Source organism: Ornithorhynchus anatinus, chromosome 10 (genome assembly GCF_004115215.2).
Source record: "Ornithorhynchus anatinus isolate Pmale09 chromosome 10, mOrnAna1.pri.v4, whole genome shotgun sequence".
In the NCBI taxonomy this organism is placed as follows: Eukaryota; Metazoa; Chordata; class Mammalia; order Monotremata; family Ornithorhynchidae; genus Ornithorhynchus; species Ornithorhynchus anatinus.
The window spans coordinates 49271336-49293940 of record NC_041737.1 but is presented as its reverse complement, the minus strand read 5'-3'; the positions used below and the strand labels follow the sequence as shown (position 1 = coordinate 49293940).

Here is a 22605-nt window from a genome sequence, read left to right as displayed (position 1 = left end):
CCTCATTGAAGTGCAGGCTTGACAGCAAGTAATGTGTTTTGCTTCTGTTTTATTTTCTCAAGCACTTGGTACAATCTAATGTACCCAGTCACTGCTCAATAAATATCATTCCTACTATTACTACTACTATCCTGTCCCCATCATCAAATATATTTCAAGGCATGGCAGTATGGTATGGTTCTTCAGATTGGCCGTGAGTCTTGATCAACCTGTCAACTTATCAAACAAAAACTCCTCACTATTGGCTTCAAAGCTCTTCATCACCATGCCCCTTACCTCACCTCCCTTCTCTCCTTCCACATCCCAGCCCACACACTCCACTCCTCTGATACTAACCTTCTCACTGTGTCTCGTTCTCATCTGTCCCGTCGTCGACCCCTGGCCCAAGTCCTGCCTCTGGCCTGGAATGCCCTCCCTTCTCAAATCTGCCAATCACACTTTCCCCCTTCAAAGCCCCACCGAAGGCTCACCTCCTCCAAGAGGCCTTCCCAGACTAAGCCCCCCCTTTTCCTCAGCTACCCCTTCCCTCCGCATCACCCCGACTCGCTCCCTTTGCTCTTCTCCCATCTCCCCGCCCCACAGCACTTGTGTATATATGTACATATCTATAATTCTATTTATTTATATTGATGTCTGTTTACTTGTTTTGATGTCCGTCTCCCTCTTCTAGACTGTGAGCCCGGTGTGGGCAGGGATTGTCTCCCCATTGCTGAATTGTACTTTCCAAGCACTTAGTACGGTGTTCCCACACAGTAAGCACTCAATAAATACGACTGAATGAATGAACTTTCACTGTCTATCAAAAAAAAAAGTGCTTGGCTCCTTAGACAAAGCATTAGATATGAGGTACCTTCCCCAGCAGTTGCCAAGCGGCAACTGCCGTATGCCACTCAACACTCTTCCCAGCTCTAAACCCTCCTTGAAGGTTTCATTTATACCTCCTAAAACCTTGTGCTTGGAAAGGACTTGAGGTCATCTAGTAGGATAGCATAAGTAATCCCAGTCATGACTCAAGAAAGACATCCTATTTTCCCGGCCCTTAGGAAGAAAAATAACATTCTAAACAAGGACACCTAATCCTCTTCTTTCCTCTCCTTTGTTCCTTTATTCCTGCCATATCTCCTCCCCAACGTAAGGTAGATGGCCTAACCCCATCATCTTCGGCAATTCACCAAGTCTCCCTAGTTTGTTGACCACGGCCACGCTCCAGTAGTTACCCAACAATCTCGCTTCCCAGTTCCTTTCATTGCTTTATTCGACATTTGTGCACCGCATAAGCAGTTACACGCACAAATAAACAAACTCAGAGGTAGTCAGCTTTTGTCTTGACTGCAAGGTGGGAAGCTTTTTACGAAGAGGAAGGGACTGGCTATCCTGGATAAACCCATATGCGGAGTGCTGAAGTGTTTAAGGAACAGAAAGTAATAGAGAGGAGGCACTTACAAAACAGGAGGAAATTTCTAGTTGCTTTAAAGAAGAGGAGGTACAGAAAGGGAGGAGAAGTGAAGCTCACAGGTAAATGACAAGGATCCACATTCTCTTACTATGAAGGTTTTAATATTAATAATAATAATTATGGTATTTGTTAAGTGCTGAGCACTGTTCTAACTGCTGGAGTAAACAGGGTAATCAGATTGTCCCACGTGGGGCTCACATTTTTGAATCCCCATTTTTACAGATGAGGTGACTGAGGCACAGAGAAGTTAGCATGTTAACCTACCTGGAATGGCCTTCCTTCCCTTGTTCCCTCTATCACACCCCTCCCATCCATGCTTCCTGGAGGGGTGCCCTGGTTAACCAGTCGTAACCCTGCCCTCAGTCTCAGTATTTGAATTGTCATACTGAGTTTCTCTACCCATGCCTGTGTTAATTTCATTTATGTTACTTTGTAAACCTCTAGAGGGTGGGAATCATATCTAATAATTTCTACACATCTACTCTTCTTAGCACCACATCTAAGCTCAAGAAATACTTGTTAATCAATTCATGATGCTATGGAGTAATAATGTGTTTTGAAATTCAATTATAATTTTCAAAGAGATCTAATAGATCTACTCACCCTCAAATGTATGTAAGCATTCATCACGTATATGTGGATTAATGGTGAATTGATCCGTGGGGTATTTCCAATAATATCAACTCTGCTTGCCTTGGATTAATAGGGTTTATTTTATTTTATTTTTTTTTTACACTCTCTGATAAACTGGGATGACTGGCACTATTTGATGAAGACAAATAGAGGTTTTGAAGTACAAAGACGCTATGGGGTTTGGGGTCTCTTTTATTATTATTTGAACATAGATCTTTTCCCTCGGATTTATAAAAGTTTCAACGGAAACTTTTCTGCTTCAGTGAAACAAGAGTTTTGATCTTCTGTGCTGTGATGTCTTCCCCATCCTGGACCCCAACAAGACCTGGTCTCTCTGTGCGAGCTGTCAGTCATCCTCATCAAACATGGGCAAAAGGGGGGGGTTTTATTCCAGAACTCTAAGGTCTTATTAGAAAAAAGAGAGATGTTTGACTGTTCTTTGAATTTTTCTTCCCTCTTCCAATGGGTGTTATTTCTAGAAGATTCAAAGTAACTTTCATGATCACAATAATTAAATCGATAAAGAGGATCTTCTCTTCTTCGCCTTCTTTTTGGGCCAATTGAAATAGTCCCACTTGTCCTTCCTAGAACTGAAATGGATCAACTTGAGTGGCACGAAAATTAAGCTCTGGGAACCTTAGGCAGAAGCCGCCTCTTTCTCCCCAACACTACAAACGGGGAAGGCAAAATTTGCCACTAGGTGCCTTTTTTTAAAATATTTTTGTGCTCTTTGGAGTAGATTCACCAATGACACCAGGGGGCAGGAATACAGTTTACTTGATGGGGATGAGGTTTTAGGGTAAGACTAGTACTCACTGCTCAGATATTTGTTGCAGATGTGACAGCCATTTAAGATAGTATAAAACCTTGATAAAAGATTCATTTCCCTGTTCAGAGACATTACCACTTCATTTAAGGTTCCTGGAATGCTCCCTCCATTAGGTTTAAAGGATCTTGGGACTAGTCCTGTAGCTGCTAGAACATAAAAGCACATATTCACATGTGCGCAAACATATAGACACACACAAGTGCAAAATACAGACACGAGTTCTAGTGTCTTCAGTTCTACCATTTCATGGAACTGGCTGGAACTGAAGACACAAATTGGTCCAAATCCAGTGACACTATTTGGTTTTAGGAAGGCAATAAAAAGCCATGAGTTTCCACTATTGAGAGGAACAATTGGGTTTAAAGGCTCATTTCACAAATTAAATTCTGGCTGCATTTCATCATCAGTGTTTTTTTTTTCTTTGCAAAGGCAGAACTACATTTCGGTGTCAGTATTCTCAAGCGAAAACATACAGTATTTAGACAAGCTGTAATTCACCAGTAACGTTTTTACATAATAATTTCACTTAAAATCACTAATCAGGCCATGTAGGGAAAATAATATCTAAAAGGGAAATCACACTTTCTGTGATAGGTTTGGCCTCACGAATCAACAAACAGGCAAATACCGACCAGAAAAACAGAACTTACTGCCAAATGGAAGGGTATGCTTTAAGTAAGCTAGAGGCCTTAAGTATTGGAGGGGCCTCTTGGCAGTTGATAAGCAAAAGGGAAGTTGGGAGAATTGGAAACTAATTTAATCATAAATATTGAACTGACTTGATGCTCTTATTTTACCACCAAAATGCTTTGTCTTTTCAAAATTGGAGATTCATTCAATAGTATTTATTGAGCGCTTACTATGTGCAGAGCACTGTACTAAGCGCTTGGGATGAACAAGTCGGCAACAGATAGAGACAGTCCCTGCCGTTTGACGGGCTTACAGTCTAATCGGGGGAGATGGACAGACATGAACAATGGCAATAAGTAGAGTCAAGGGGAAGAACATCTCATAAAAACAATGTCAACTAAGTAGAATCAAGGCGATGTACAATTCATTAACAAAATAAATAGGGTAATGAAAATATATACAGTTGAGCGGACGAGTACAGTGCTGTGGGGATGGGAAGGGAGAGGTGGAGGAGCAGAGGGAAAAGGGGAAAATGAGGCTTTAGCTGCGGAGAGGTAAAGGGGGGATGGCAGAGGGAGTAGAGGGAGAAGAGGAGCTCAGTCTGGGAACGCCTCTTGGAGGAGGTGAGTTTTAAGTAGGGTTTTGAAGAGGGAAAGAGAATCAGTTTGGCGGAGGTGAGGAGGGAGGGCGTTCCAGGACCACGGGAGGACCTGACCCAGGGGTCGACGGCGGGATGGGTGAGACCGAGGGACGGTGAGGAGGTGGGCGGCAGAGGAGCGGAGCGTGCGGGGTGGGCGGTAGAAAGAGAGAAGGGAGGAGAGGTAGGAAGGGGCAAGGTGATGGAGAGCCTTGAAGCCTAGAGTGAGGAGTTTTTGTTTGGAGCAGAGGTTGATAGGCAACCACTGGAGTTGTTTAAGAAAGGGAGTGACATGCCCAGATCGTTTCTGCAGGAAGATGAGCCGGGCAGCGGAGTGAAGAATAGACCGGAGCGGGGCGAGAGAGGAGGAAGGGAGGTCAGAGAGAAGGCCGACACAGTAGTCTAGCCGGGATATAACGAGAGCCCGTAACAGTAAGGTAGCCGTTTGGGTGGAGAGGAAAGGGCGGATCCTGGCGATCTTGTAGAGGTGAAACCGGCAGGTCTCGGTAACGGATAGGATGTGTGGGGTGAACGAGAGAGACGAGTCAAGGATGACACCAAGATTGCGGGCCTGAGAGACGGGAAGGATGGTCGTGCCATCAACTGTCATACCATGTTTCATTTTGGTAATAAAGAATTTGACTATGAAGTGCTTTACTATTTATCAAGCACTGTTCCAAGAACTGGGGTAGGGCCAAATCAATCACGGCGGACAAAGTCCCTGCCCCACAGGGATATATAGTACCTAAAGCTGTAATGTCTAAACACTCCCCTAAACTCTTGATGTCTATCCCAATCTTAGCCCTACCGCATTTATGCACTTATCCTTACCCTCTGCCATTTCCCCTGTTCATAACGTATTTTAATGTCTGTCCTCCTCTACAACTGAAAGATCCCCATGGGGAGGGAACCTGTCTACAAGTGCTATTATACTCTCCCAAGTGCTGAGTACAGTGCTCTGACACAGTAAGTGCTCAATAAAAACCACTGACTGATTGATTGATAGCTACTCATACTCATTTCCTCATACGAGCATCCTGATGGGCCCATGGGGACATGGGGGAAGAATTAGATTAGGAAGTGGAAAACGAATCATAGCTAAAATATCACTTGGCTTTTCATCCCATGGGAATGGTAACTGCTTTCACCCTTTCTGGACTCCTCTCTGAGGGCCTCCCATTCAAATGTAAAGAGAGAAACAGCGATGGTAGATGAGATGGAAAGGTGGATGCAGTGTCCCAAGAATGTAAATCTGTAAAGTCGATTTTTTAGTATCTGGAGGCAAAGAAGATCTACAGGATAATAAAATACTGAAAAGTCATTTAACCTTTGGCAGATTTCAGAAAAAATGGGGCATCATAGAGTCACTAGCCATTACAAAAACTTTTTAAAGCTGAACAACAAACAAAACTGCATTATAGTGATGTAAGATCCAAGCTCCCATTCTCCAGAGAGTGATGGAGGCAGGAGAAGCTTTCCAAGATTCAGAGCAACATTCACAGCAGATTCACAAATGGGTAAAATACTCATTTTATGTCAAGAATGCAAGCAAAATCTCGCCTGTGGACCACAGTACTCTATGTATCCCGGACAACATTTCACCTTCTTCCCTCATAACTGGGGGAATGACAATCTGTGGTCAAATGGTTTGAGGAGAATCTGAGAAGTAAGCACCGCTCATGATGCTTATATGACCCCAAGGAGCCATTTCATCTCTATATCTCAGTTTTCTCAAAAGAAAAATAGGTGTAATACAGTTCCTTTCTTGACATTCAGGGATTTTGTATAACGCCCACTTACAAGTCCCTGGGAGGCTAGGGACAGTGTCTAACTCTCTCCTGGGCATTTTTTTCCCCGGTACCTAGCTCAGTGCTCTTCATACATTGTTTAATAAATATTATTTCTACTACTACTTATGAGGCTTTTTAAATATTAAATATTCACCCCACCCCTGCCTCTCAGAACTTATGTACATCTGTGCATGGCTTCCCAGTGCTTAGTTCCATAAGCTCTGCACATAATAAGCATTTTAATAATTGGTATTACTATACTACTTATAAGGATCTCTAGCCCCACTTCACTTACAAGTGTATTCTCATATTCTGCTTCCTCCCCATCTGTAATATATTTCAGTGTCTGTCTTTCCCAGTCAGTCAACTCATGGTATTTACTGAGTGCTCACTGTGTGCACAAGACTGTACTAAGCACCTGGGAGAGTACGACAAAACAGAATCGGTAACAACATTCTCTCCCCACCAGAAGCTTACAGTCTAGCAGGGAGAAAGACGTTAAAAGAAATTATGGATATCAATATAAGTGCTCTGGGGCTGAAGGTGGATGAATATCAAGGGGTTAAAGAGTACGGCTTCAAATGCACACGTGACAGAGAAAGGAGAAGAAGCCGGGGAAATGAGGACTTCTTCGGGGAAGGCCTCTTGGAGGAGATATGAGTTTAATAAAGCTTTAAAGGCGGGGAGAGGGGGGGTCTGTCATATATGAATGAGGAGGGAGTTTGAGGCCAGAGAGAGGATGCGGGCATGGGGTCGGTGGTGAGATAGATGAGAGCAAGGTGCGGTAAGTAGGTTAGCAGTGGCGGAGTGGAAGGTGAGTACAGTAGTAAATCAACAAGGTTAGTTCCTCGAGGGCAGGGATCGTGTCTACCGACTCAATTCCACTGTATTCAATCAAGAACTTAGCACAGAGCTCTTCACATAGTATGCACTCAAATACCATGGACTGACTGACTGAAATGAGTGGAACTGTAAGCAGGAAGAAATTATACTTGAGGGAATGGGGGCCTACATCACAATGGAGAAGCAGCGTGGCTCAGTGGAAAGAGCATGGGCTTTGGAGTCAGGGCTCATGAGTTCGAATCCCAGCTCTGCCACTGTCGGCTGTGTGACTGTGGGCAAGTCACTTAACTTCTCTGTGCCTCAGTTCCCTCATCTGTAAAATGGGGATTAAGACTGTGAGCCCCACGTGGGACAACCTGATTCCCCTTTGTCTACCCCAGCGCTTAGAACAGTGCTCGGCACATAGTAAGCACTTAACAAATACCAACATTATTATTATTATTATTATATGAGAGTTTCTCTGGTATACAGGCCTGTGAAAGTTAGCGTTTTGAGGTTTTCAGAGTGCATCTGCCTTGGCTTAAATGAATCGGAGACCTTCATATTTATGCACAACACATAATGAGATTGCTAAACTATGCAGCGCATGTACGCTCAGGCAACTAATTCCACTCTTCATTACCCAAACTTTACTTGGAGTTAAGAAAGCACACAAACTTTGACTTCATTTTCTACAACGGCTCTTAATACAAATAGCGGGAAGTCAAAAGCCACGCCTGTTTATAGGAGGCTATTGTACTGATGATCCGGAGATTCTAGGTTTGCACGCGATCAAGCTCATGGCAGTCCTTGGATTTGATCATGCGTGTGAAGTCTTAGCAAAGGTCACAGTAATCATATTCTTTTCAGATTGGTGATGGTTCATCCAGTGTTTGCTGTGATCATGAGTAGAGACAGAGGAGCTTCATTAAGAACCCAGCCTGCTGGGTTAATGGACTCCCATTAGTAATCCAATCAAGTCTGTTGGGGAGAGCTCATAGTCTTACCCCTGCATATTAAGACATGCTAATCTATTTAAATTATGGAAAGCAGATGCATTAAGATTAAAATGAGATGATCTGATTAACCACATTTTAGACTGTGGGTAAACTTTGTCTTTCAGTAACTACTTTTACCCTGAATTAACACTTACAACCAGTTCTGGATGTGGACTAATAATAGGTTTAAAAAAAAAAAGAAGAAAAAAAGTAGGGCAGAGGAGATGGCAAAAGCATTTCAGAGAAATGAAAAAGGAAAGCTGAATGTTATTCTCAGATCTACTACTGAATTTCTTTAACCTTGGGGAAAGGGAGGTTTGCTTCCTTCTGGGTGGATGCCAAAGCTTATAATAGTAGATACTCTCCTCGCCCTCAAGGAGTTTACAATTTAACGGAAGAGGTAATAATGATAATAATAATGTTGGAATTTGCTAAGAGCTTACTATGTGCAGAGCACTCTTCTAAGCGCTGGGTTAGATACAGGGTAATCAGGTTGTCCCACGTAAGGCTCACAGTTTTAATCCCCATTTTACAGATGAGGTAACTGAGGCACTGAGAAGTGAAGTGACTTGCCCACAGTCCCACAGCTGACAAGTGGCGGAGCCGGGATTCAAACCCATGACCTCTGACTCCCAAGCCTTGGCTCTTTCCACTGAGCCACGCTGCTTCTCGTGGTACCATCTCGTGGTATCAAAGGTACCATCTTGGATTTTTTGTAGGATTTGAAAATTTTATCAAATCTTCAGTTAAACTCCACCTGCCCCCAAAACACCCTCCCTATGTAGTTCACATTAAATAATGAAAGTATGGTTAATTCCATACGATGAATATGTTATATTCTTGGGAATTAATATAAACTCCTAAAAGGAATGGCAAACGCATTAGAGATGTGTGTGTATTTATATACACATCTCTATATTTATACATATATATATACACACACACCCCTCTATATATTCTTCTATAGAATATATATTCTATATATTCTTTAAATATTATCAACTGTTAATAATCAATCGAGCTAACATCTCGAAGAGCTCAAAAAGAGAAGCAGTGTGGCCTAGTGGCTAGAGCATGGGCCTGAGAGTCAGAAGGACCTGGGTTCTAATCCCAGTTCTGCCACTTGTCTGTTGTGCAACCTGGGGAGAGTCACTTCACTTCTCTGTGCCCCTGTTGCCTCACCTGTAAAATGGGGATTACGACTGTGATCCCATGTGGGACAGGGATTGTGTCCAATTTGATTAGCTTGTATCAACCCAAGTGCTTAGTACAGTGCCCGGCACATAGTACGTGCTTAACAAATACCATAAAAGAATGAGTTCTAAATACTTGAACTGTGAAAATCTCCTTCTCGAACTCACTAGTACACATTGGGATAAATGTCTTATATTAAGACATCAACGCTACAAGTCTGGGCCTTTAACAGAAAGCAAAATGAAAAATGAATGATCACAGACACCTAGAGTACCACAAATAGGGCATCTGAGAAGCTTTCACTTTTACTCTGAGGCACAGGAAGGGAGAGGAGATTGTGGTAGAGACAGAATTGGGAAGGAAAATGATGCAGGCAACTTAAAGTAAAGGAATTTTTTGGAACACCATTTGCATTACTATCAAACGCTGGAAGAGAATAGCTGATCTATAACCCTGACTGGGAATAGAGAAGCCTAAGCTTTCTGTAGACATTCTAAGTTTCCTGTCAGAATCTGAACAACATTTAGGATTTCTGTGTTTCCTCAGGCTCTTTTGCTCTCAACAGGAGTGCAGGAGAGGAAGAAAAATCAGAGGGAAACATAATTTATGACAGCCTGTTTGATTTTCAGCGACGATGAAGCATGTTTTGACCTCCAAACCACTGATTTGTTGAAGCAACTACTCTGGCAAAGAAAAAAAATAGGAAAAAAAAGTTTCATATAGGAGGCTTTTGGTGGAAACGTGAAGGGGGTGGGGTGATCCATTTGCTGCCAAGGGGAATGAACAGCCCTAGCTTTAGGTTTTTATATACTGTCATTCTTAATCAAACACAAGAGACCTGACTGTCAACTCACATAAAGCCTGAGAAATAGCATGAAGTAGTGATTTCTTGTCTTCCCAACTCACCCCATTTTTGCAATGACCTGAATTAAAATTAACTCCCCTTTTAGTAATGTCACAGCAATACACTTCTACGCCTGTGGTTTGTAATATAACTATCCAGATTTTATGAATGCCTGTCATAAGAAAAGGAGTTATGGTCCTGTTATAACCGGCACTCCTTCTCCCACAGATAAAGTCCCAGATACAAAGTGTTGAGAGCAAGGAAGTCCGCCGTCCACATCTAAATAATCACTGAATCAAGGATACGTCCCAATTCTAAGGCGGCGGTGGTCTCAACAGGTGTTGGAGCTGAACTCTCAGTCTCGTTGCAGCCCAGGTCTTTGACGAGACCTACTCGGGGTTGAAAAGACCCAAAATGGCAGCTTTCTGGCTTGTTCCATCCAGGTCCCCTCCAAACCTAAAATCCCTGCCTCCTTTCTAGCCACACACACACAGACAAGGAAAAGTTATGGACAGTTTGATGTAACCTCTACGGTGGAGGTTCCAATAACAATTCTTTCTTTATTTTCAGTCCTAGTAGCAAATTCGCCAAACTAAAAAGAAATAAAGAAGAAAAAAGCACTACAAGGTTTTAAGAGGGAAAATTTTCTCAATACTATATGGATACCAAATAGTCTTCACCAGCTGGACCCATGAGATCCTGGACCACAAGGTCTTCTGTCATAACTCTGGAACAAAATCTTTGGAAAACAATTTTGGATGCAACAGAATTCATGGCTCCACCAGCGTGGCTCAGTGGAAAGAGCCCAGGCTTGGGAGGCAGAGGTCATGGGTTCGAATCCCAGATCTGCACTTGTCAGTTGTGTGACTGTGGGCAAGTCATTTAACTTCTCTGTGCCTCAGTTACCTCATCTGTAAAATGGGGATTAAGACTATGAGCCTCACGAGGGACAACCTGATTACCCTGTATCTACCCCAGCACTTAGAACAGTGCTCTGCACATAGTAAGCGCTTAACAAATACCAACATTATTATTATTATGACTACAATTATTCAGATTCTAATACTCTGCCCTATGTGGAAGATTTGTGGAACTACATTGTCTCATCACTATCCCAAATACCATTATGTATACTAAAATTCTCAGGAAAGACATTAATCTCACCTCTATAAACCTGAGAGGTGGTATTAATGCCCAAACTCACTCATTATAGATTGTTCTTACTTGCTTTATAATACTAATAATTGTATTTAAGCACTTATTTTATGCCAAGCACTGTCCCCTGACTCCTAGGTGCAGGTTCTTTTCACTAGACCACAGTGGTTCTTAACATACCTCCTTCCTTTCCCCCAAAATTAAACCCGATGGAGGATTCACCATCAACAGAGCTGAAGAAGTCTAAGCAAACATATGGCACGAGGCTCAGAAAACAACTCCTTCGCCTTCACTTCATCTGCTACAGAATATATTTCCCAACAGCCTCTTCTGGGCTCCAGAGAACCTAAGTTCTGCCAAGTTTAGAGAGACTACAAATGCTGGAGATGTCAGGGTGCTCCTTCTGTGATTTATGCTCGCTCAGAAACTACGAAAAAAGTAATTCTCTGTGATCAGAAACATGTAATGCTATGTCCAACACTTTGAGTTTTCACGGCATTCAACCCTTGTCAAAGAGAAGTTATAGGTCTCAATTTAAATATTGAAATACGTTACAAAACCCATTAACAGAGTCTGTCTCTTCAAAAGATCCTTTTTCCAGTTCTGGGAAGCAAGATATGACATATGAAGAACAGACAATGAACAGTATCCAAAAATGACCATTTAGACTAATGAAATTCTTTTGTCCTGGGGTTTTCTCTGAAATATGAATTCACTTGGTTCTATACTTTTGGCCCCATTTAATTTTCCTAAAAGTTTTCCAGTCGCTCAAAGCTTTATGCTTTAAATTTCTTTATCTGTTCATTCGCTTTGTTTTCCTCTCTCCTTCCTAGAATTCTGCAATCATTATTTCATAAAGCCAGAGTAGGAGACTTTAAAGGATATAAGTATAAACACTTGTTCCACATGTTTCAATAAGGTTCATTTATCTCAGAATGGAAAACATTTGACATAAAGGCGCACTAATGGGTCCCCTTAAAAATAGGAGAGAACTGAACAAAAGGTAAATTCTGTTTCTCATGGCACCAAAAGGTCTTTCTTTACCTGAGAAAGGATATCCCTTTTCTTCCAGGTAGAGGTACTCACATTTCCTTCCCTGCCCAAAGAATCTCTACAAATCTGATTTCCAGTTTGTATACATTTACTTTTACCTTGTTATTCACACCTTTGAAAATATGAATGAAGAAAGTGATGCTTTTTAAGAGCAAAATCACTCACCTAAGTGTTACCTCAAGCAGTAAATACTTTTCAGGAATATAAATCACAATTACAGCACTCCCCTAGTTACAGATTCCCGCCACTCTTGATTCGGTTCTTCTTCTGGCTACTTTGCCACCTTTCTAACATCAAGCTTCTCTTCCCTTGCACACACAACAGCACCCCGGGTGCCTTCAAAATAATGGCTTCTTACACCATTGTCAGTCTCGAGATCCATTTAGGCTCTTTTGTATTAGTGAGTTACTCTGTTCAGTAATTACCTTATGTGATGAGAATGACTTTGCTATTCCTCTGCAGTGTGATCTTAGAGGAAGCAGCTAGCTGACTTAGCAGACACTGCCCACTGGAAAGAAAGCGAGGTCACTTTCCCCAAACGCTCATTGTTGACCAAGAACTGTTTTACTTTTGATTCCACCCTGGAGTTCCTTAATTGCTGCCAGGCCCTAATGAACAGAGGTTGATGTCAGCAGCGAGAGCTCTTCGGAGTCCCACCCAAAAAAAGAGGAACACTGGCATTTTCTGAAAACTTAAAATGCCATCGCCCACGTCTTCACTCCCTCGCTTTCCCTCCTTCCTGCCTCTCCCGTGCCACCCCCAAGTTGGTAGGCATCTGTTCTTCAATTGTCTGGTAATAAACATTCTCCGTAAAGCATATGTAAAGTGATTATTACCCTGAAGAGCCAAGAGCTCTTCAAATGCCAGCTGAAGCAAACAAGCAAAAAGAACACCCAACAAATGTTAAAACAGACCCGCCACTTGGGCTGCTAAAATTCCCAAGTGTGCAAGGCTTTGTATTTACCAGTGGCCAATTGCATTTCCCAGAACAAATGAGAGACTTTAGACCAAAGCCAAAACAATGGGATTTTCAGTATTCTTCCAAGTAAATGGTGAAACGGGAGATTGATCACTGAACATTTTACTGCCCTAGTTTTCCAAGTTGGACTTGCCAGACAGTTATGAATTTGCAAGGAAATAAGATGCTCTTCCTCTTCAGCTGCAAATGCAATTATTTCTCCTTCTGCTCTGTCCCCCATCAATGGCTCAAAGCTTAGGAGTACTCAATACATATTATTTGTTGAACACCCAAAAAGTGCAGAGAACACTACAAAGTCATTGGGAAAGGCCTATATTTTTTGTTTTTAATGACATTTTTTAAGTGCTTACTATGTGACAAGGAATGATCTAAGCTCTGAAGTTATGAGAATAATAATGATAACTGTGGTATTAGTTAAGCGCTACTGTGTGCCAGGCACTGTACTAAACGTTGGGGGTGGATACAAGTAAATCGGGTTGGATGTAGTCCCTGTCCCATGTGGGGCTCACAGTCTTAATCCCCATTTTACAGATGAGGTAACTGAGGCACAGAGAAGTGTACTGACTTGCCCAGGGTCACATAGCAGACAGGGGGTAGAGGCAGGATTAGAACCCATGACCTTCTGACTCCCAGGCCTGTGCTCTAGCCACATAGTCCCTGTCCTCAAATACTTTATATTCTATCACGAGAGACTTGTACTAGAATAATTTACAAATAGGAGCTAAGAGAAAAAGGGGATTTGCTATGAGTTAGTGCTTAATAGGGCAGGTATGATATATACTTAGGACGTCTGACAAACAGGAGGCTAAATAAGAACAGAATATCGAGAAACAGATTGGTAAAACAGGGATGCATTTTACTGCCTTATTTATTTATCCTTTAAGGCACCCATCCCAGGGAAGTGAGAAAGCTTCTTTTTTAGGGGGGGAGACTCGTTAAACAATCACTATGTGTTTACTATGAACTAAGTGCAGGGGTAAATACAAGCTAATCGGGTTGTACATAATCCATGTCCCAGGTGGGGCTAACAGTCTTAATCCCCATTTTAGAGATGAGGTAACTGAGGCACAGAGAAAACAATTCACCCAGCAGACAAGTGAGAATCAGACTGTAAGCCCGTCAAACGGCAGGGACTGTCTCTATCTGTTGCCGACTTGTTCATCCCAAGCGCTTAGTACAGTGCTCTGCACATAGTAAGCGCTCAATAAATAAATAAAATAAATACTATTGAATGAATGGCGGAGTGGATAGAGTACGGGTCTGGGAGTCAGAAGGTCATGGGTTCTAATCCGGGATCCACCACCTTTCTGCTGTGTGGCATTGGGCAACTTCTCTGTGCCTCTGTTACCTCACCTGGAAAGGGGATAGAGACTGTGAGACCCATGTGGGACGGGCTGTGTCAAACCCGATTTGATTGCATCCACCCCAGCACTTAGTGCAGTGCCTAACACATAGTAAGTGCTTAACAAATACCACAATTATTTTTGTTATTATTATTATTCTGTACCAGAGTCACGATTAGAACCCAGGTCCTCTGACTCCCAGACCCGTTTTCTTTCCACTAGGCCATGCAGCTTCTTCAGGCAATCTGGAATGAAAGCTCCTCTCATGGCTGACATTTTGTGAACTCCAAATAAGCCAATTTCTATAAAATTGGATGACAACAGAAGGAAAGTTTTCCCAAATGTTTTCTTCCCTGTGTTGTTATTTTCTGCTCAGTGACAAATTGGAATATACCTAATTGGCTTGGCAGCACAAGAGAGAATAGATATCCTACAAGATGCACTATACATCCCAGGATTAGGATGTATAGCCCATACTCACGGGAGACTGAAGCAGTTGATTGCTAAACCAAAGTTTCAACTTCAGAACTCCTGCGATTTTTGTAAGCCTTTTACATTCTTAAGGTCAACCATAACAAAGCCAGTCAAATAGACAAAATCAAAATAAATTATTTAAAGCCACATGGCTATCAAGCACTTATTTACTAGAAAAAAACCCACAAGATTTAACGCAAACCAATTGCCTTTGACTAGCCCTCATCAATTTATTTATATTGATGCTATTAATAATAATAATAATAATAATAATAATGATGGTACTTGTTAAGCTCTTACTATGTGCCAAGCACCGTTCTTGATGCCGTTTACTTGTTTTGATATCTGTCTCCCTCCGTTCTGGACTGTGAGCCTGTTGTTGGGTAGGGATTGTCTCTATTTGCTGCTGAACTGTACTTAGTACATGGTAAGTGCTCAATAAATACCACTGAATGAATGAATGGGATCTAACATATTCTCAATGAAAGGGAACTTCATTTTGTGGCTTTGTGAAGACCAAATGTGAATGAGGGCAAAGCACGAGAGGGTTCTGGGGAGGGTGGGTTCTAGAAAAAATAGAGGGGTCTCTTGTAATCCAATTTATCCTAACTAAAACCCTACCACCGATGAAGCCCTGTAACACTAACGCTTATGAAAGGGGAAAATTGTTTCAGGCATCTATTACGACCACTTTCCTGAGTGTCGGGCTTGATCTGCTCAGCTTCCTAAATAGCATAAGCCTCTGTCACACATGGCTGAGAACAGCTAGTACCTTCCTCTACCTAGCTGACCTGATCTCCATGGTCATTCTGAAAAGCAAAGTCAGAAAACTTTGGCTACCACACCAGGAGGCTCAGAGCCCTCCTTCCCACCCCTAATTCTCACTGATGGACACTTCGGTGCCAGAGGTCAGTCAGGAAAGAAACCGCTTTAAGTCACTGAATCACAGTTTTACGGCATTCGAAAAAGGGGAATGCAGAGGATTTCTGTGGCCTGCTCTATCCTTTGTTAACTGAAGCCATGCTGGGGCACTGGATGTACGATTCATTTCGTGGGCTGATTGGTAAAAGAGCAAGAGGAATAAGACGAGGAAAGTGAGGCTTAAATCTTCCACCTGCACCAACTACAGAGTAATATCTGATTCTTCATGACAAATGGTCACACTGTACACTCAGAAAAATGAGTCTCTGTCAATACAACAGTCTCTGTGAAATATGTTTTTGCTAGAGTGGGTTTATTTACATAGCAGCTAGTAAATACCACTCGTTTATTAAATACGAAAATCCCCCACAGACCAAAGCTGCACGTCAAAAACTAAAAATAAGTCACATAAATTTATCATTAATTTGGGAGAAGAGGAGGAGGAAGATACAATAACAGGTCCGGGAGGTTAAATTAATCAAAATTAACTCATTCCTATCTTTCGAAAGTGTTTGGGGGAAGGTAACATGACAGAAACCTCGCTGAAAGTGAAAAAAAAATACTAGCTCCTTCTAAGCTTGTCCTACTGGGGAAATGTGGTGAAGTCCGATTTAAAATTTGAAACCCTTCCCATGGACCACAAGCTACTTAGGGCAAGGATCACATCTTTCACCTCGGTTATGCTCTCCCAGGATCTTCGAAAAGTGCTCTACATACAACAAGCAATCAATAAATACTCCTGATGACAATGAGGATGACAGAATAGAACCCGATTCCCTGGAATTACCTTGATGGAGCTGAGGAAGTGCTGCCTAGTGGTAAGAGCACGGTTCTGGGGAGTCAGAGAACCTGAGTCCTAATTCGATCTCTGCCACTTGTCTGCCATAGGACCTTAGTTAAGACACTTCACTTCTCTGTGCCTCATTTTCCTCCTCTATTCAATGGGGATAAAATCTCTGTTCTCCCTCCTACTTAATCTACAAGCCCCATGTGGGACAGGGACTGTGTCTACCTCAATCATCTTGCATCAGTAGTTGGCACAAAATAAGTGCTTACCAACACCGAAGTTATTATTATTATTTTTTGACTACAGGCAGGGGAATGGATTAGATGAACTCTGGACGTACATTCCCATCCAAGCAGCCATGTAAACAGATGACACATTTGCACACCAATGGGTGAAGAAATCCCTTTGGTCAATCACTCTCCATTTTTATTAAGAATTGAACTAAAGGAAATGTCTTTCAATTAATGGGAGATGTAGGTTATATTAAAAAAAAATCCTTGAATGGTATTCAGGGAGATGAAACACTGGAATAGACTATCAAGGAAAACTGTAGAAGTCTCCACCCCTAGAGATATTTAAGAAAAGAACAGATTTCCATTTGTCTTGGATGGACTAACAATTCACCTGCTTGAAAATGGGTGGCCCTTGAGGTTCCAAATGACCTCCTAAATTCTTCCCAGCTCTAAAGCATTTATAGATCTACAGATCTATGTTTGAACAGCAGAACAGCCATCAAAATAGATGAGAAAGAGTAACTACACAAGAATAGGCAGAGGACAACTGAACCACAGTTAAGCTTTTCCCCTTTCTTATCAAGTGAGAGAGCAGACAATTGACTCCACCCATAATATTCACTGTCTTCTGTCACTACTGTAACTCTCCCAAGTCTGTGGCATAGTTCTGTGCACACAGTAGGAGCTCCAAGAAACATTATTAACTTAGAGAGCCCACGACGTACAGAGCATTGGACTAAGCGCTTGGGAAAATACAGTAATGGTAAAATACACAATCCCTGCCTCAATCACTTATGTGCTGATAGGAAAGAGACACACAAAATTAATCACAAAGAGGGGAAGAAATAGGAAGATAAATAAACAAATGCTGAAAGCAGCATGACCCAATGGATTGAACAGGGGCCTGGGAGTAAGAAGGACCTGGGTTCTAATCTCAGCTCTGCTACTTATCTGCTGTGTGACCTTGGGTAAGTCACTTCACTTCTCTGTGCCTCAGTTGCCTCATCTATAAAATGGGGATTAAGACTGTAAGCCCCATGTAGTACACGGATTGTGTCCAAACTGACTATATCTGTATTTGTCTGTAATTGTATATAGCTGTAATTTATTTATGTATATTAATAGCCCCCCATTAACCCCTCTAATTATGATTCTTTAGAGGCTAAGGCTAGTTCAGATTATTTAAGGTCTGAACCCCTCTAATTAACTCCTCTAGACTGTGTGCTCATTGTGGGCAAGTAATGTGTCTGTTTGTTGAGGTATTCTCCCAAGTGCTTAGTACAGTGCTTTGCACATAGTAAGTGCTCACTAAATAGGAAAGAATGAATGAATGAATGAATGAATGAATGATCTTGTATCTAACCCATCGTTTAGTTCAGTGCCTGGAACCAATTAAGCACTTAACAAATGCCAGTAAAAAAAATTGCTGAAATATTGAAATTGATACATATGGGTGGCTGTGAGAGCATAGCTGTTGAGGTGGTAATTGGGGGGATACGATCTAAAGAGAAGAAAATTAATTGGGGAATGCTTCCTGGAGGAGACAGAATTTCAGAAATGTTCAAAGATGGGAAAAGCTGAGACGTGGCAGATTTAAGAGATGGAGTTCTAGGAAGCAGGGTGGCCCTAAGCAAGGGCCAAAGGTGGGAGAAGTGAGAATGGGATGGACTCAATTTGGAGTTTACTTCAGATATATACAGAAAACAACAAAAGCAAATCCCCAAATTAAAAACTACTTGGATACCCAGAAAAAAAAAAAAATCAAAAGTCTGCCCACGGTAATCAAATTTGTTTTGGCGAGCTGCACTTTAAATAGTCTGAACTAGCCTTAGCACCTAAGGAATCATAAGATCACTTTTCTGTGACATCCCTAAGAACATGGAATCTACTCTTCCTGGTCTCGGGTAATTCCAAGCCAACTCAGGATTCTCTACGACTAAGTGTGGGGAGGGAATTCATCCACGAGGCAAGGTTCCTTTGGAAAGAGGAGAAAATGTTATACAATACAGGTATACAAAAAAGAAGGTAGGGAGTGGAAAATATCAAGTAGTTGTTGTAAAGGAGAAACACATAAAGTGTCACTCTTCCCACCCTGAAGAAAGCATCACACAATCCTGCAGGAACAATGCAACAAAATTACTCAGCAAATTGTCAAGTGCAAAAAGTAAAATTCAATTAAACCCTAACAATAGAGGAGTGGAGCAATATCCTTGTACTTAGAACTTAAAAACAGCCCAGCCATTTGAAGTTCCAAGAGCCCTTTACGATTTTCCAACTGAGAGTCTGTAATGTGTTTGGCGAAGCAATGCTGCAATTTGGAACGGGGCTAATTTGCAGTCCAGGCGTCACACCTGTGTATAACAGAATTAACTTACCTTGCAGTGCACAAAATATTCCTCTGACTTTCATTAAGCATAACACAAACGGTGAATGATAAACAATTTGCTACAAGCTGCAACGGAACTTCTCCCAGCTCTAATCAATAATAAATTATAACTCTGGATGGTAGAGGTCAAACAAGCAAGTAAAACCAGTGGGAGAGCGATCAAGTCTTAGGAGGGGAATCACGCATCTGCAGCCAAGCAACCTGGGGAATTATTACTATATGGAGACCACCTTTCTAGCAAAGCCACATAAATATATTAAATTAAGCACCTCGGCCAAGATGCGTAGTCCTTACTAACGCACAGCCTTTCCCCGTAATGACTGGAAAAGCAGAAGTGGTCGTACAATAAAAGCTTGTGGACCGCTAGCCTTCATTCAAACATAAAACCTTCACTTTGGGGCCGGTGGGGGAGAAGAGTAGTCTTCTTTACAGCTGGTTTCCAGCAGATTGCAATTTCCTTTTCAAGGTTCTAGAGCTCCCCAAAAGAAAAGGTCTAAAAATAGGAAGCCCCAAATTGAATTTCACTAATAAAAGAGTGATAAAGAATGCAGTCAGTGCCAAGAAATAAAGTCCTCACCTTCTAGGGTATATCTTCAGTTTCAGATTGTCAAATGGGACTTGAATGTCCTAAAAAGCATGACTATCCCTCTCAAAGAATTTAATCTGAACCAGGGCACTGCTTCCTTGTCAGGCAGGATATATATTCAGTGTACAAAATCAAGTGAGCATTGGGAGGACAGAGGGCAACTGAATGCATCCAAAGCAGCAGCTTTCTCATTTACACTAAATTAACAATTTTAAGGTTTGAAATTTATCAAAATGGAAAGAGTCAGACAAACCCTTATTAAAAGCAATGCACATTATGCCCAAATGCCAATGGATCCACAATACTCTCATTATTCTCTTGCTAAATTTTATTCCAGTCACTACCCATTTTTTTTTTTAAATCAAACCATGCTGCATATTTGATGGATGCTGTGTCCTTGATATTTTTTTTAAACCATATTTGTTCCTGCCAATTCACGGAGGACTTCCCCGTCGTTAATACAAATTAGTGAGATAGATTATCTCTCAAAGAAAAAAGCAAACAACCTCAAGTATAAATACCTAATAAGTTGGCCCTCTGAGAACTAACTAGCTACTTAGCTGTGCAATACGGTTCTATTGGTCTGTCTGACTTTGATAGTTAAGGCCCAAGGGAGGGAAGCAGGACCTCTTATGTCTTAGACAATGCTGAGCTTGGTACTCAAGCTCAAGAGATCAGCATAAATAATAAAAATATTGACCCACAGTAAGTACAATAGAGATTCCAGACTTACCTGAGTAATGGATGGAATATAACAGTAATGTTCCTGGCACCAGGCTTACAGACAAACTTTGTTCCTCCGCCTTCAATTAAATTATCATCAGGACCTCCTGGAAAATAGACAGAAACATATTTCACCAAGAACTCATTACAAAAAAAAAAAAAAAACAAGAAAAAAGTTCAGACCAGCGGCAGAATGCCAATTAGTAGGACCACCCTTGCAAAGAGCAAATGGGGTCAACTCTTCATCTATTTTCATTTTCCTATGTCTCTATGGCTTGCCGAACGTGTTCCAATCATTCTAAGTGATCGCTATCCTCAACATCCCATGAGGGCAGGCACAGCTACGATCAGACCACTGAGCGCCCGCGAGGTGAAGTGACCTGATAAGACTATGCGGCAAGTCAGCAACAGAGTTGGAATCAGAACGCGTGACTCCGGTTTCTCACTGTACTTCTTAATCAGCATGTCAGCCGGTCAATCAATCTTATTTACTGAGCGTTTACTGTGTGCAGAGCACTGTACTAAGTGCTTGGGAGTACAATAAAACTATACACAGACATATTCCCTGCCCAAGACGAGCAAGACTAGGGAAGAGGTGAAAAAAAAGGTTTGGGAGGATAAGGATCTAAATATGGAATCCAGGGGCTGGAATCCAGAGGAAGGGGGCCGGGGAAGAGAGCCCTGTACAAAATAACAGAGGTGAAAGGCACGTTCTCTGCCCACAGTGAGCTTACAGTCTAGAAGGGAGGGCAGATTTTAATATAAATGAAGATATGTACATAGGTGCTGGGGGGCGGAGGGAGGGGAGGATAAAGAGGGTAAATCAAAATGCAAAAGTGATGCAGGAGGGAGTGGGAGGAGCTGCTAACTGTCTGCTGATTCCCTTGTACTGTACTCTTCCAAGTGCTTAGTACAATAGCAAGCACTCAATCAATACCACTGATAGATCGACTGAGGAAACGAGGGCCTAGTCGGGGAAGGCCTCTCGGAGGAGATATGTCTTCAATAAGGCTTTGAAGGTGGGAAGAGTGATCATCTGTTGGATATGAAGAGGGAGGGCATTCCAGGCCACAGGCGGGACATGGGCGAGAGGTCTGCAGCGAGAGACATGAAATAGAGGTACAGTGGCATTAGAGGAGCCAAGTGTGCAGACTGGCTTATAGTAGGAAATCAGAGAGGTGAGGTATGAGGAGACAAGACAACTGTGTGATTTACAGCCAATGGGAAGGAGTTTCTGTTTGATGCGGAGGTTGATGGGCAACCACTGGAGGCTCTTGGGGCATGGGGAAACAGGGTCTGAACATCTGTATTAAAAAAAAGTTCTGGCAGCAGAGTGAAGTTCGGACTGGAGTGGAGAGAGACAAGAGGCAGGGAGGTTAGCAAGGAGGTCGATGCAGGAATTAAGGCAGGATAGGACAAGCACTTGAATTAATGTGTTGGCAGGTGGGATGGAGGGGAAAGTGAGGATTTGAGCGATATTGTGAAGTTTGAAGCGACAGCATTTGGTGACAGATTGAATACATGGGTTCACATTCCTTTCTCTCAGAGATTTTCATTCAATCAGAGTGGAGGCACTTTTTTTTTTAAAAATGCCGCTTTTACAAACAAGTTTATTGAATTTTCTATAGTGTACAATATTGTCTATACATTTCATTACCTTCTCTAAAGTGTCCTGGAAACCGATTTTTAAATTAAGACAGGAAACAATATTTCCTAAAAGATACTACTGAAGATTTCAGGAGTCTACTGCTGTAACAGAGGCTTAACAAATGTTACCTACCATATTCACTTTCATAAATGATTCCAAAAACTGTGCCTGATCAGAGCCATATGTGGCAGATCAAACTGATGTGATTGGTAGCACATCAAAAATTGTGAGCCTTTTACCTCCCACATCAAATCCTGCTTAATTATAATAAAAGTAATTATTATTATAATAGCATTTATTAAGCAGTTACTATTTTCCAAGCATTGTAGTACACTGAGGTAGATGGAGCGTAATTATAATTATAATCAATTTACTCCTCTAGTACCAACCTACTGACTCCCCGTCCGTCTCGCCTCGCCCACCGAAGACCACTAGCTCATGCCCTCTCTCTGCCTACGTATCGAAAAGACCAGCACTGTCCCCA

General features: G+C 41.9%; 1 protein-coding gene across 2 annotated transcripts in view; it reads right to left on the bottom strand.

Moving 5' to 3' along the window:
- EXOC4 (exocyst complex component 4) overlaps positions 1 to 22605 on the bottom strand; it is a 561659-nt gene that overhangs the window by 292143 nt on the left and 246911 nt on the right. For both annotated transcript variants that reach the window (XM_029073281.1, XM_039913205.1), the window contains exon 10: positions 20484 to 20580. In XM_029073281.1, coding sequence (XP_028929114.1) covers positions 20484 to 20580 — 97 coding nt within the window. The remainder of the gene's footprint in view (positions 1 to 20483; positions 20581 to 22605) is intronic.